Source organism: Nesoenas mayeri, assembly GCF_963082525.1.
Source record: "Nesoenas mayeri genome assembly, chromosome: 4".
Lineage (NCBI taxonomy): Eukaryota > Metazoa > Chordata > Aves > Columbiformes > Columbidae > Nesoenas > Nesoenas mayeri.
Genome location: NC_137540.1, coordinates 43,360,622 through 43,372,898, shown reverse-complemented (window position 1 = coordinate 43,372,898; position 12,277 = coordinate 43,360,622). Strand labels below are relative to the sequence as shown.

Here is a 12,277-nt window from a genome sequence, read left to right as displayed (position 1 = left end):
AAAAAATGGTACTCAGCATCACTGTGAGTTTCCTTCATGGCTTTTGTGTAGACAGGTATATTGTATGGGGGAGGAGGAAAAAAATTAAACTACTGACTGGTACAGATGGAACTAATTAAGATGATCTGTGTCACTTTGCATATAACATAACATAATATAATATCACAAGCTACAATATGTCTCCCCTCAATTTATCTTCTCCTGTTTTAAATGTATATATTTGAGACTTCTACTACAACCTCTGACTGGTAAAGATTGGGCAGAATCTCTTTGTGATCATCACAGTAATTTTTGTTGGACAGACACAAGCCCTACTCTGCTAGACGCTGTATTATCAATAAACTCAAAAGAAGCAGAGGTGGTTGGTGTCTTGCAGGATCGGGAAATGGGGAAGAAATTTATTTTATGAGGAGACACACTAAATATGAAAAGCAAGCGTTACTTCTTTGGATATCCGTTCAGGGAGAGAAGATGACAGAAGTATTGAAGAGGTGAAAGAAAAGAGCGAGGAACAGCTTGAGCTCTGGAGCCTTAAGAACATGGTTGGTTACTCTTCTAAAAAATACAGTTGATAAACTGTTTCTCTGCGTGTTAAAACATCCCTGAGGTATTTTAAAAGATGATAAAATATCTTTGAAGGTGTTAATCGTAAATCATTGAGGGCAGGAAAGAATGTCAACAAGAAGAAAGTTATACACAGGAGCAAATATAGAAATTTTGATATGAAGCTGTGAGATTCTTGTATACCAAGCAAATGCAATTTCCATTATATGAAGAGATGGATACAACTCTCAAATCTAGTTTCATCTGTCCTGACAGATTCTGAGTAGTTTACTATTTTGAGCGTTGCAAGTTCAGAATTTTACCTGCTCTAAGAAAGGGTAGCACACAAAATTTGGATTTAGATGTACATTTAGCACATGCAAATTTGGCTCATCAGTATTTAAATGTCCAATTAAACTTAAGTTACATGTGTACAAAGTATATGCCCTGTGAGAACATCTGTCTTGTCTGAGAAATATTTATCCTCTAGCTCATTCAAAGCTTTTCTTGTCATCAAATGCAGCAAAATAATCAAAACTGCAACGATTTTTTTTCATTATTAGAACAATCTGATTTCATTATGCTTACTTGTGTTGGAATCAGAGGCAGAAAGAAATGCATTAATGGAAGAATCCTGTCCTCAATTATACAATTACTGTAAAGAAACAGGCTGTAACTCCAGCTGATGGTCCTGAGGTGAGGGCTTCTAGGTGGTGTCAGAAGAGATCACCACAAATTTTTACTGCATTTGGAAATTTTGAAGAAGTGTCAAGAGATGAGACATCAAGCATTTGTTGTAAGTTTTTTGGGAAATATTTTTATTTATTTTCTTTTAATTCAATTGAATTTTTATGGTACAATAAGTGTAGTACTGGGTTTATTATATAAAGGGCATATTTTTAAACCTAGAACGCAAAAGAAGGGATAGCAAAGCAAAGTCTTGACCAATACACACTATAAGAAACCTGTTAGGTTGGCTTTTGCGCTGTATATAAATCAGGGTTGTATTTGTATCCTTTGTATATGTATTTCTTTTTTCATTGCTTTCAGGTTTTTGTTGGGTGAAAGCCTGATGATCCTGCCAGGAATATTAGAAAAGGAAAACTTGGAATTAATTAAATGTATAATTTGAAGAATGAAACTAACTGAAATAATGCAAAAGCAGAAAATGTTAAGTGTTGCATCTCACGGGGAATCAAAATAGGCAGTTCTGACTGAAAAAAACAGTGCAGACAGATGATAATCAGGCAGGTTTTACTCAACACTTTTTGGGAACTGGCAAATCATCAAAAGAAAATATAACTGGAATTCACTCTAAAGGAGAATCAAACTCAAGCATTTCAGACCAGTAGGATCTGTTTAATGTGCCATCTTCATTCCTCAAGCATAAACCTGCTGTTGAATGTGCAAAGAAATGCAGCCTCTTAACCAGTGGTACAGGCAGGATGAAAGTTTTGTTTCAGGTATTTACAAACCACAGCCTATCAGGTTAGTGCTCAGTTCCTTCTGTTCAGAAGTTATTTTGGTAAAGGAATAAATGTCGTTTTCCTTCCAGTCCACAAAGGATATCAGTTTATTCTTTATTAGTCTGAAAGTGGTTCACTGCTTTAATAACTGGAAGTTTTATTGCTAATCACTTAAATGAAAGAAATACTAAGTCTGAAGGATTTCCTTCCATGTTATATCCTGCAAGTGAATAATAACTTGATTTAAATGAGCAGCAGTGCTTTTCTCACTATAGTATGAAGTACAACATTAGAAGGTATCATTTGAAGTAAAATATCCCCTGAATCTTTATTAATGATGCTGATAACTGTCATTAAATAGGCATATGATATTTTATCCCCATCTTACAGAGGGTGTAACTGAGACCCATTTGAGATATATACTTATTATATAGAGGTAATAAGACTCAAACCTGTTTCTATCCATCTGCCAAACTGTGCAGCAATTTGGTGGGCTAGAGGTGTACCTACCTGAAGTAATGGTTTTCTTTACTAATGTTTTATGATTAGAGCAGCTTCTTAATTTTCCAGTATGTTCTCACAGCGAGTCTTTTGCTCATCTTGATAGCACGTTTTACAGGGATGTTTTATGCAGTGATCTTGCACACAGGCAGCAAGCTAAGAGCAAATGGTTGAACTCTTGAAAGAAGCTGCACAAGATACTTCAGGAATATGCTACACTTACTCTCAGGGAGGAAGCTTCTTGAGACAGATAAGACCAGAAACCCAAAATGAAGAGAAGGGCACTTAGCTGGAATGATCAACAATATATTAGTTCCTAAAAGGAGAAAGGTTAGTTTCAGTAATAAGGTAAAGGAGTCAGAGACATCACCAGTTTTGGGACTCTTCAGAATCTTGTGGTAGGATAAGCAATATTTAAATAAGTGTGTTACTGCTGTAATAAATATGTAAAATAGACAACTCCAAAGACGTTACTTCTCGATAGCTCTTAATGCCTTTTCCTGTTTGCTGTACTGTTCAGTTCACTTAAACATATGCAACTCCTTCTACAATTTCCAGGCAAGTCTTTAGAATCTACTAGAGGAGAAAAAGCATGGAGTTTGGCCAAAGAAAATAAAACACATGCTGTGAAATTATATTTAATGCAGAAAATAAAAGCAGTCACTGCAGAATAAGCTTAAACCATGCATTTCGTGAGGTTTTTTACAAACACATCTTTTCTGCTTTTCAGATGAAAAACAAAGGAAAAACAAATGTTTTCTCTGAGAAAGTAATTTAGTACTTTTTTCTGCCACACTTTCCACAGTATGGTGCTCATAGTGCTCAGATGAGCAGTTAAATTATTTAGAGAGACAATCAAGCTGTTAGCTTCTGATCCAGTAAAGAAAGTTGTTCCTTCTGGGATTTTTTGGGGGTTATTTCTGTATTTGAAGACTACCCCTGTTGGTCATTGGTTAGTATGAGTTAGATCTATTTAGTTCTTCATCAGTCCCCATGGCAATTTCCCCATTAATCAAAGTGGTTTGTTGATGAGTATTTGGAATACTACAATGCAGCATGCACATTGTTCTTGTGGAAGGACTTAGATTTGTGCCCAAGAATATAAATTATAAAATATGCTTTAATTTGCAATTGTTTCAGCTGGTAAATGTGTAGACATGTATCATTGTTAGGTAAGATATCACAGATTTAAAAGCATATTTTTCTTTTCTGCTGAAACTGAACTCCTTGTAACAAATAAAGACTCTGTGGGGTGTGAGATTTGTGAAATAATGAATATTTTCTGAATCCTGCAAACAAAATTTTTTTGAGAAAGGACATCAAACTTTAGGCCTCAAAGTATCACTCAGGAACAGAAATCCAAGAGAAAGTTCTTCTCAAAAAGACTAGTGTTTAACTAGTTTCTTACACTATTTTAATCAGCATTAAGTACTGAAGATAGATTTCCACCTACACCAAATCACCCATCTCTTCTCTGAATTTGAAGGGAGTTCAGTTCTGGTGGGAACTTTGCATCTTCTTTTTTCAGGACAAATTTTTCAAGTTGCAGCCTAAAGCTCTGATCTCCATTATAATCATTTCTCAGCTGGTATATTTCTGTATATTTTAAGAAAACTATAGCAACCTGCATGTTGTTTTGTTTCATGGTGGTCACTTTTACCAGTAGTTGCTGTTCTCTGGAGTGTGAGTTACCCACCAGAGGGAGCCGAAGCCAAGAACTGTCAGATTTTAATAGAATCATTTATGTTGGAAAAGATGGGTAAGATAGTTGAGTCCAATCGTCAGCCTGACACTGCCAAGTCCACCACTAAACCATGTCCCTAAGTGCCACATCTACGCATCTTTTAACCACCTCCAGGGATGGTGACTCAACCACTTCCCTGGGCAGCCTGTCCCAGTGCCTGACCATCCTTTTGGTGAATGAATTTTTCCTAATATCCAATCCAAATCTCTCCTGGCGCAACTTGAGTTGGCCTTTCAGCTCCAAGAGTGTTCCCTTGTGAAAGGCCTTGCTTACACTTCACAGGGCTTTGGATTTGGGCATGTGTTCCCAAATTAGCTTGGGAGCAGATGGAGAGCAGGTAAGAAATCAGTGCACCTCCCTATGGCAGGTTATGACGTCTTTTGGGAACTGTCACTTCAGTGTCAAAGTAAGCAAAGCAAAACCTTGTGATGTACATGTCATTGTTCTTTGGGGTTGATGTATGCTGTTCTTTATAACGTGACTAAGGACACCAAAATTATATAAAAGAGAAATAACTTTGAGAGTAAACTAATTATCCCTGAGGAAAATTAGGCCAGGTAGAAGCAAGGGTGAATAGGTTGTCTGTCTCTAAAAGGAAATCTCTCAAAATTCCTGACTACAAACAGGCTGGAGGATATTTCTGCTATATATTAAGCTGACATTTGTTTTATCAATAAATGAATTGGCTGAAAGAAAGATCCAAGGTGTAGTTCAGGCATATTCATGTTTTGATTTTCTTCAGCACAGAAGGTGAACCTGAGGTCCCTTCCAACCCCAACCATTCTGTGATTCTATGTGTCAGGTGTCTAAAGTGTTTGTTGTAACTGAGAATTTTGGAACTAAGTGTTTAAGTGTTTCAAAACTTAGATATATTCCTTTTTCATTAAAAATCACAGTATTTTGACATATTCCAGCTTATCCCAATTAAGAGATGATATACTGAAGAATGTTCTGATTTTTTTAATCAGCTAATTTTTTATCCAGCTCAACTACAGTGGTTTCTTAGACATATATTGGTAGAAGCTTGTTAAAATTCAAGCCATTTTTTAGTTATACCAAGCTATGTTTTCTTTATTACTTGTAAAGACCCCATGCCCTCTAAAATGGTTTTAAATTAAGTCTTAGTGCTATCATGAACAGGTTAGGTGCCTGACACATTCCATAAAAAGCGATTAGAAAAAAAGAAGTCTTGAGAATGTTGATATGCCTAATTTATTTATCAATAAACACGAGGGATTAACACGGGCATATCCAGTACTGGGTGTGCCAGTACTGACATGGGCAATGAAGGGGGAACTCCTTGGGATTTTTTTTTTATGGTAACCAACTGATCGAGGTGAGAGGGGTTTTGTTGTTCTTGGTTTTCTTTTTGTTCATTAGATCATAAGATCCATTTATATTTCACCATCTTTTGATGAAAATCTTCCTGTGACATGGAGGATGGGAGGAGTGCTGGTCCTTAAGGACAAATGAACTTCTTGCCATGGTTCCTTCTGCACTTGGAATAAGTTGTCCACAGAGAAATAAGTTGATGTTGAGACATGGAGATTAAGGGCTGAGAGGTGGTAAGGAACAGCTTCTTATAACATTTCTGAGTAATAGCTGACTATATGAACATAAACAGTCTTTAGGAATAGGTGGACGTGACTTCTTTGTCCTACAAAAGGCAGGAAAGCTCACAAAGTTAATTACAGCTGAGCAATTATATACAAACTGGTCCTTGTTGCCTCTGGGCTGCTTGCTACTTGCTTAACTCATTGGTGATTTTCAGTGCTGTGCCATGCTTTGACTTCTGCAAAGCCATTGGTCTATTGGTCATAAGAATTATTACCGCTGGGAGACATTGAAAGTTCCCTAGGTAATAGGCAAATTTGCTTTCTACACCACCAATTGTGGGTAAACAGTCTATTAGTTCTCCTGTAGGACTTTTTTTCAAATTCAAAATCTTGTCATACAGAAATGGTAACAGTCACATCAAATAACTTCAATTTCAGCTCAGATTTGTGTTCCTTGACATTATCTTGTCATGTCCTTCAAAGGAAGGTATAAGACAGTTTATATCAAATTGCTGGCTAATGGACTTCACTTTATGGCTTCCTCAGTTAGAAGTTGTCTTATATACTGGAGCATAAGGTTTTAATAGTTTTGCTGGGATTTTTTTGATGTCTGGATCCTATCTAACTCACGAAGGGCTCATTATCCATATTTCAGCATTTCAGAGAGGAAGATTTATTTCTGTGTTTGTTTTGCTGTCAATTTAGTCAAATAATGGCACACCTGTCAGGACTTTTCATAGGCATTTTCTGGCATTTTCCAGCATTTCAATGGGAATTAATCTGTCAAATGTAGTAAATAAAAAGAGAAATGTAAAAACTTCAAAAAGATTAGCAGGAAACTCATAAATTTGAAAAACAAAACAAACCTTAAATTATGCAGTTTACAATTGTACCTCCTCAGCAGTGGCTGTTTGGTAAATTACAGTGCTGTATGACACTTTGAATGTGCACTTCAGGATTTTCTTAATTAAAGAAAATAGAAAGGGAGAAAATCCTACTTTTTTTTTTGGAAGAGCAGATACATTATATTATAATCTCTTTCAGATGCTATAAAATGACCCTTCACTTCTCTTTTTTAGTTTTCTTGGATTACTTTTTATGCTACTCCTGGTTATTTCTGACAGCTTTTTTCTTCTGTGTCTGCACTTCATTCCCACTGTCATTTCGATCTTTGTTTCAGTTGCCTCTCTTGTTTGGGTTTATTTTTCTCCCTTGCTTTGTGGGTGACACTTTCATTTTCACTGTTTTCACATTTGACTTCTCTTCCCCTCAGAATTTTATTGCCTCATACTTCATTCTGAGGTCAGGGAAGGGGAAGGAATTCTGTGCCAGCTGCAGACTCAGGAAATATGCTCAACTCTGTGTTTGAACCTCTGTGCTTTTTTATTATTTCAGGGTTTTGATCTGAGGGACTCATGCCAGTTGCTGCATGAAATATACATTTCTTCAGCAGATATTTATACACACTGGGATTACTCTATAGTTACATCAAGGAATTCAGTGAAAGATTATATTCTATGTGCTTGTAGAGTAGTAGGAGGTTATTTTTCACCAGTGAAAATTCAGGATTAAAAAATTCCTTTTTGTAACTCAACTGAATATCAGCCTTCCATCATTATACTGCTGTGCAAGTCAGGTCTGTTAATCATTTCTTTGCATTTACTCCATTGCCCTATAATTGATGTACTGTCATTATATAATCCAAATGTAATAAGGAATTAATCCTAAAGGTACATTTTGTCAGTATGAATTCCCTCATCACTTCAACAACCTACTGTATCTTCCACCAACAAACTGCTACTCAAGTACTTCTTCCAAATATAAGTTGAAGGACATTCTTTCCTGGTTTGATACACCAGTCCAGCTCACAGCTTTGCACAATGTTTGTTGACATCGTCAAATTAATATTTCTGAGAATGCGATTTGTGCTAGTGCAGCGCAGGAGTGTTCTCTCAGCTAGTGTCCTACTCCCAGTGTCAGCTGGGACATCATTAGTCATCTTTGCTCTGTGTAAATATTTCAGTCACGTAAAAAATGGCAGGTTCTCTAAGGGTGACTGGTTCACTTCTATAGCATATAATGGTAGGAAAGGATAGTCACAATTACTTATGCAGTATGTTTGACAGGATTTGAATTATTTGGTTTAGGAGAAGCTCAGTGTCTGCCAGTCACGTTAATTTGATTTTCAAATGGCACTGGGAATATTCTGTATCAAAGACAGAAGTACTTTGTGAAGGCAAATCCAGCTGCAAGGAGTTAAGACAAAGTGTTACAGAGAAAATTGATTGAAAAAGGAAGGAAGCAATATGCCATCCATAAAAGAGATTATAAAGAGAATCATCCAAAATGTATGCTGATGTCCTTATTTAGTCCTGTCTTCTGTCACTGGTAAGTCTGAAGGGTTTAAAAGCTGGACTTGCAGATGGTAATGACATTGGGAACACAGCACATCATGATGTATGCTGCATCTAGATTCAGTGCAGGCAGAGATGGGGGCAAAATGTTTCAAAAGATGCAAAATCAAACCACAATAAAAATCACAACTACTGTGCATGACAATCTTTTATAGCATTAACAGGTGCAGTTAACTATCATATTTGTCAATCTGATAATTTTTTCTTCCTGAACTGTCACTGCCCAAGCAGCATGTTTGCCCTTCCAAACCTCCCCCTCCCAGCCATGTCATAGCTGGTATAAATAGTCCAAATCAGGCTGTATCAGAGCATCTGGGGTTCACTCTGTACCTTGCTTGTCTGGTTGATTCTGACAATATAGACCTGATGTTGTCATATGCTTCTTGCACTGGGTTGTGCATACACATCTGGAAACACTTCAGCCTTCCCTCTATGTGCACTTAGTCTTCAGGTTTTATTGAGTAGTGTGGTAGAATAAGGCTACAAGGTATGTTTTCTCTGTTTTAATTGGCTTTACTTTTGTACAGGAATAGAAAATAAGTCATGGTGTTCAGTGCTAGCAAAGGAATGTGGTTGTTAAGCTGATATGCCAAGACTGTGGCTGCTGTTCAGGGAGAAGCTGTAACTAATGACTACTTCCTTGTGATCCCTAGGTAATGAATGTTTAGAAACTATATTCTTGCTTCTCCAGAAAAAGAAGTTGTGCCCAATTTTTAAAATATTTGGGTGGCTTGTGAGGTCTTCAAATTCTTCTGGAGTTTTTGAAAGTCACACTTGCAGCCATCCAGCAGCCTAATACCACTGAGACAATACGCTGGAGTCTGAAGACTACAGGCATGTGGCCAAGTTACCTTCAGTTCATGCTGGAGGTGAGTGGTTTCATTTCTGTTGACATTTGTTAAATAAAGGACAATTTTTTTTCTTTGGATTGATTGATTTCCGAAAGGATCATACAGATGGAAATCTGAAACTATTGATATTGTCATTCCATATTCTATTTCAATAATCTCTTCTACTTTATCATGGTACATTATTTAATTTCCTACTGTTTCACATGAACATCTATAACAAGATTGCAATGGAACACAATGTGCCATGTGGTTAAAAGAAACTAATACCAAGTGACTTGAGTGCTCTGAAAATAATCGTGCAACAGAGGAGACAGGCTTAAGTGGTGAACAAATATATTCATTCTTATGAGAATACAAGAGATCTGAAACAGATTTCATGTTAATTTTGTGGAACTTTAAGAGAATTTAAGTTTCAAATGTTATGATTGCTCCTTATCACTGAAATGTACTCTCTAATCCTAAAAATCTCCACATTCTGGAAACCAAATATATTCTTTTCAGTGCTGAACTCAAGCTTTTGTTACTATCTCAACACTTCACCAGTAAACTGAATACTATTATCAAAGCTCTATAATTGAATATATATTTTATATGTTTGTTTGGTTTTTTGTTGTTGTTGCTGTTTGGTTTTGGGTTTTGTTGGTGGGGGTTTTTTGGGGTTTTTTTTTTTTGGTCTTAGATATACATTGTATGCAGGAATCTCAGTGCTGAAGTGATTACAGTGTGGAACACAGTAAAATCAAAATGCCATGCTATTAGAACAGAAAATGGAGTTGTAGAAAGTATTGTAACTGGGCTGGTGAGGCATACAAAACTCCTTGTATTTACAGAAAAGGGTCTGGCTTCTCTTATAGTTTCTCTGAGACTCATTTTTCAGGTATTAAATATGAATTTAATCAGAAAGTACGTTTGAAAGGGTGTGCATGTTTATGGATTTTTTTTTACATTTCTGTAAAACCTAATTAAACAAGACATTTACTTATATAATTAATAACACAAAGCGGGCAAGTTGGGTTTTTTTCATATTTTTACTGGACTCTGTTAACTTATGATCTGTTGAAAAAGAAGTATATGAAAAAGCAGTCAGGTCATTACATCGTTCCTTGCTGAAGTAAATAGCACAGGATTCTTGAGGGAAGGCTACTGCTTGGCCTCTCTGAGAACAGGTAGGAGTTTATCTCTGGCACTGACTGCATGATCCACAAAGTTCTACATATAGAAGTAATCCTATGTTCATGCTCCATACAACAAACTGCTAAATACTTTTAGATAGAACGATTGTTCATTCAATAGTCCAATTTTCTTTTATTTTCTCAAGTCACAGTAGTTATTAGTATGAAGGGCGTTCTCTTAAAATCCAGCAGATAGTCATGGAAGTGTCTCTAAATAAAGTTAAAATCTGTAAATAAGCAATTATTTAAAGTATATTGTGTATCTGAATGAAAACTTTAAGTCTGGTTCAGGTCAGTTGTACTTCTTAGTTTCAAAGCTATTGTGAGGCTCAAACTGTGAGCTGAGCCTCCCTTTTCCAGAAATGAAGACAAAAGAAGTCACTTTCTGGGGATAAAACTCTTTAACAGTAATGAAGTCCTCACTGTAGCAGAAAGATGCAACTCATTCTTCCCTGTGCCTGTTGGACTGATTTGGTTTTCCCTACCGTTAGTGAGGCCTGTGAGAAATCTTTGGATAAGATCTTTAGGTGCTGTTCCCAGAACATGGTTCATATGATATCAGAGAATCCTGATGTGTTGCCAGGGGCCTTTTTGTCATTGGGAATGTAGAGGCTGGGTTTGTAAAGAATTGGTTGAGCCAGAATACAAAGACAAAACTCCTAAGCAACCTATTCTGGCAGGCCACCTTCTGTCAAAGGCCACCGGGGACCTGTAACAGGAGACTCCACCCAAAAGGAGAATGAGCAAGGGAACAACAGGTGACAACTTTAACTTCTTTAGCACTGCAGAGCTGGAGCTGAAACATCAGTTGCCCAGGCCATGTATCTGCACAGAAATACGAATACTTTTAATAAATAAACCAGCTTATTGTAACCTTCCTTAAAGCCAAAGTGTCTTTGTCTTGAAGCAGGAAGATCAAAGAGATGAAGACCAGATGTACAATTATTATATTCCTTCAACGGCAAGAATTAGTGGCCCTGGCTGCTTGAGAACTGAGAAGAAGGTAACGTGACTATGCTGACTTAAATGCTATTTAAGTAGTAGCATCACTGTCTCTCTAGACCAGTGGTTTCCAATCTTTTTTCCATCTGTAACCCATACATTTTCTTCACTGGCAAGGCAGTCCTGGGTGAATGGAGGGTAAGCACACTGACAGTTTTCCTCACTACCTGCCATTCACCTCTTAAAGTCCAGAGTTGCAGACAGCCTAATTTGACTTCTGAGTAAATGTAATGAATTTATCTTGAATCTGCTGTTGCTGTTCACAGTAGTTATTTAAGGTGCAGTCTATCACCAACTGCTTACAATATACAAAATATGAGAAGGAAGCAGGTTTTCCAGAAGCCTTAAAATTGTAGTGATTACGTATTAAGTAAAGTGTGCATCCTTCTGAGGAATTTTGCTTCAATGAATGTAATCAAAATGTTGTAAGGGGTTATAAATGTCTTTCTTTTTTTTTTTTCCTCCCAGAAGTTTGGACTCCATGGGAAATATGCAAGGAAATTAAGACTGGAAAGGAGACTGGAGAAAAAGGTAAAACAAGAAATGGAACAAAAGGAACTTACTAGTGAATAACATAATGGTATTGATTAGTACTTTCTTAGTGGAGACAAAAAGGTGAGAAACAGTATCGTGATGTATCATGCTCATACAGTTTCTCTCAAATCTCATAATATTGTTCTGCTTACTGATTGTTATGTTATGTAACTACTGTTAGAATGCTGAGAAGCTATCTTGTCCTACTTGGTATTCCTTTTTTTTATGATGTCCCTATTTCTGTCTTTTTTCACTCCATAGTTTCCATTATGATCTGGTATCAGGAAGGTCTTGAATAGGTGTTATGGGGTCATAATCATAATTAAGTCCACCTTTTGATTGCTTGATTTACACTGATTATCAATTTTCTAATGAGAAATTCTCTAGTTTTTCCCTCCTAAAGATCAGATCCTAAATTGTAATATAATAGGAATTTTACAGCTTCATGGTGCTGTAATCAGTATTCCTTTTTTTCACAGGTTTGCAAAGTTTAT

At 36.5% G+C, this 12,277-nt stretch overlaps 1 protein-coding gene across 13 annotated transcripts in view; it reads left to right on the top strand.

Moving 5' to 3' along the window:
• The window catches only part of LOC308039917 (uncharacterized protein), a 39,341-nt gene that overhangs the window by 5,041 nt on the left and 22,023 nt on the right, over positions 1-12,277 (top strand). For 6 of the 13 annotated variants that reach the window (XM_080343665.1, XM_080343663.1, XM_080343662.1 and 3 more), the window contains 3 exons: positions 8,878-9,093; positions 11,155-11,250; positions 11,718-11,780. In XM_080343665.1, coding sequence (XP_080199791.1) covers positions 9,061-9,093; positions 11,155-11,250; positions 11,718-11,780 — 192 coding nt within the window. In that variant the 5' untranslated portion in view covers positions 8,878-9,060. The remainder of the gene's footprint in view (positions 1-8,877; positions 9,094-11,154; positions 11,251-11,717; positions 11,781-12,277) is intronic. The other 7 variants (XR_013922085.1, XR_013922086.1, XR_013922087.1 and 4 more) reach the window with 3 other exon arrangements.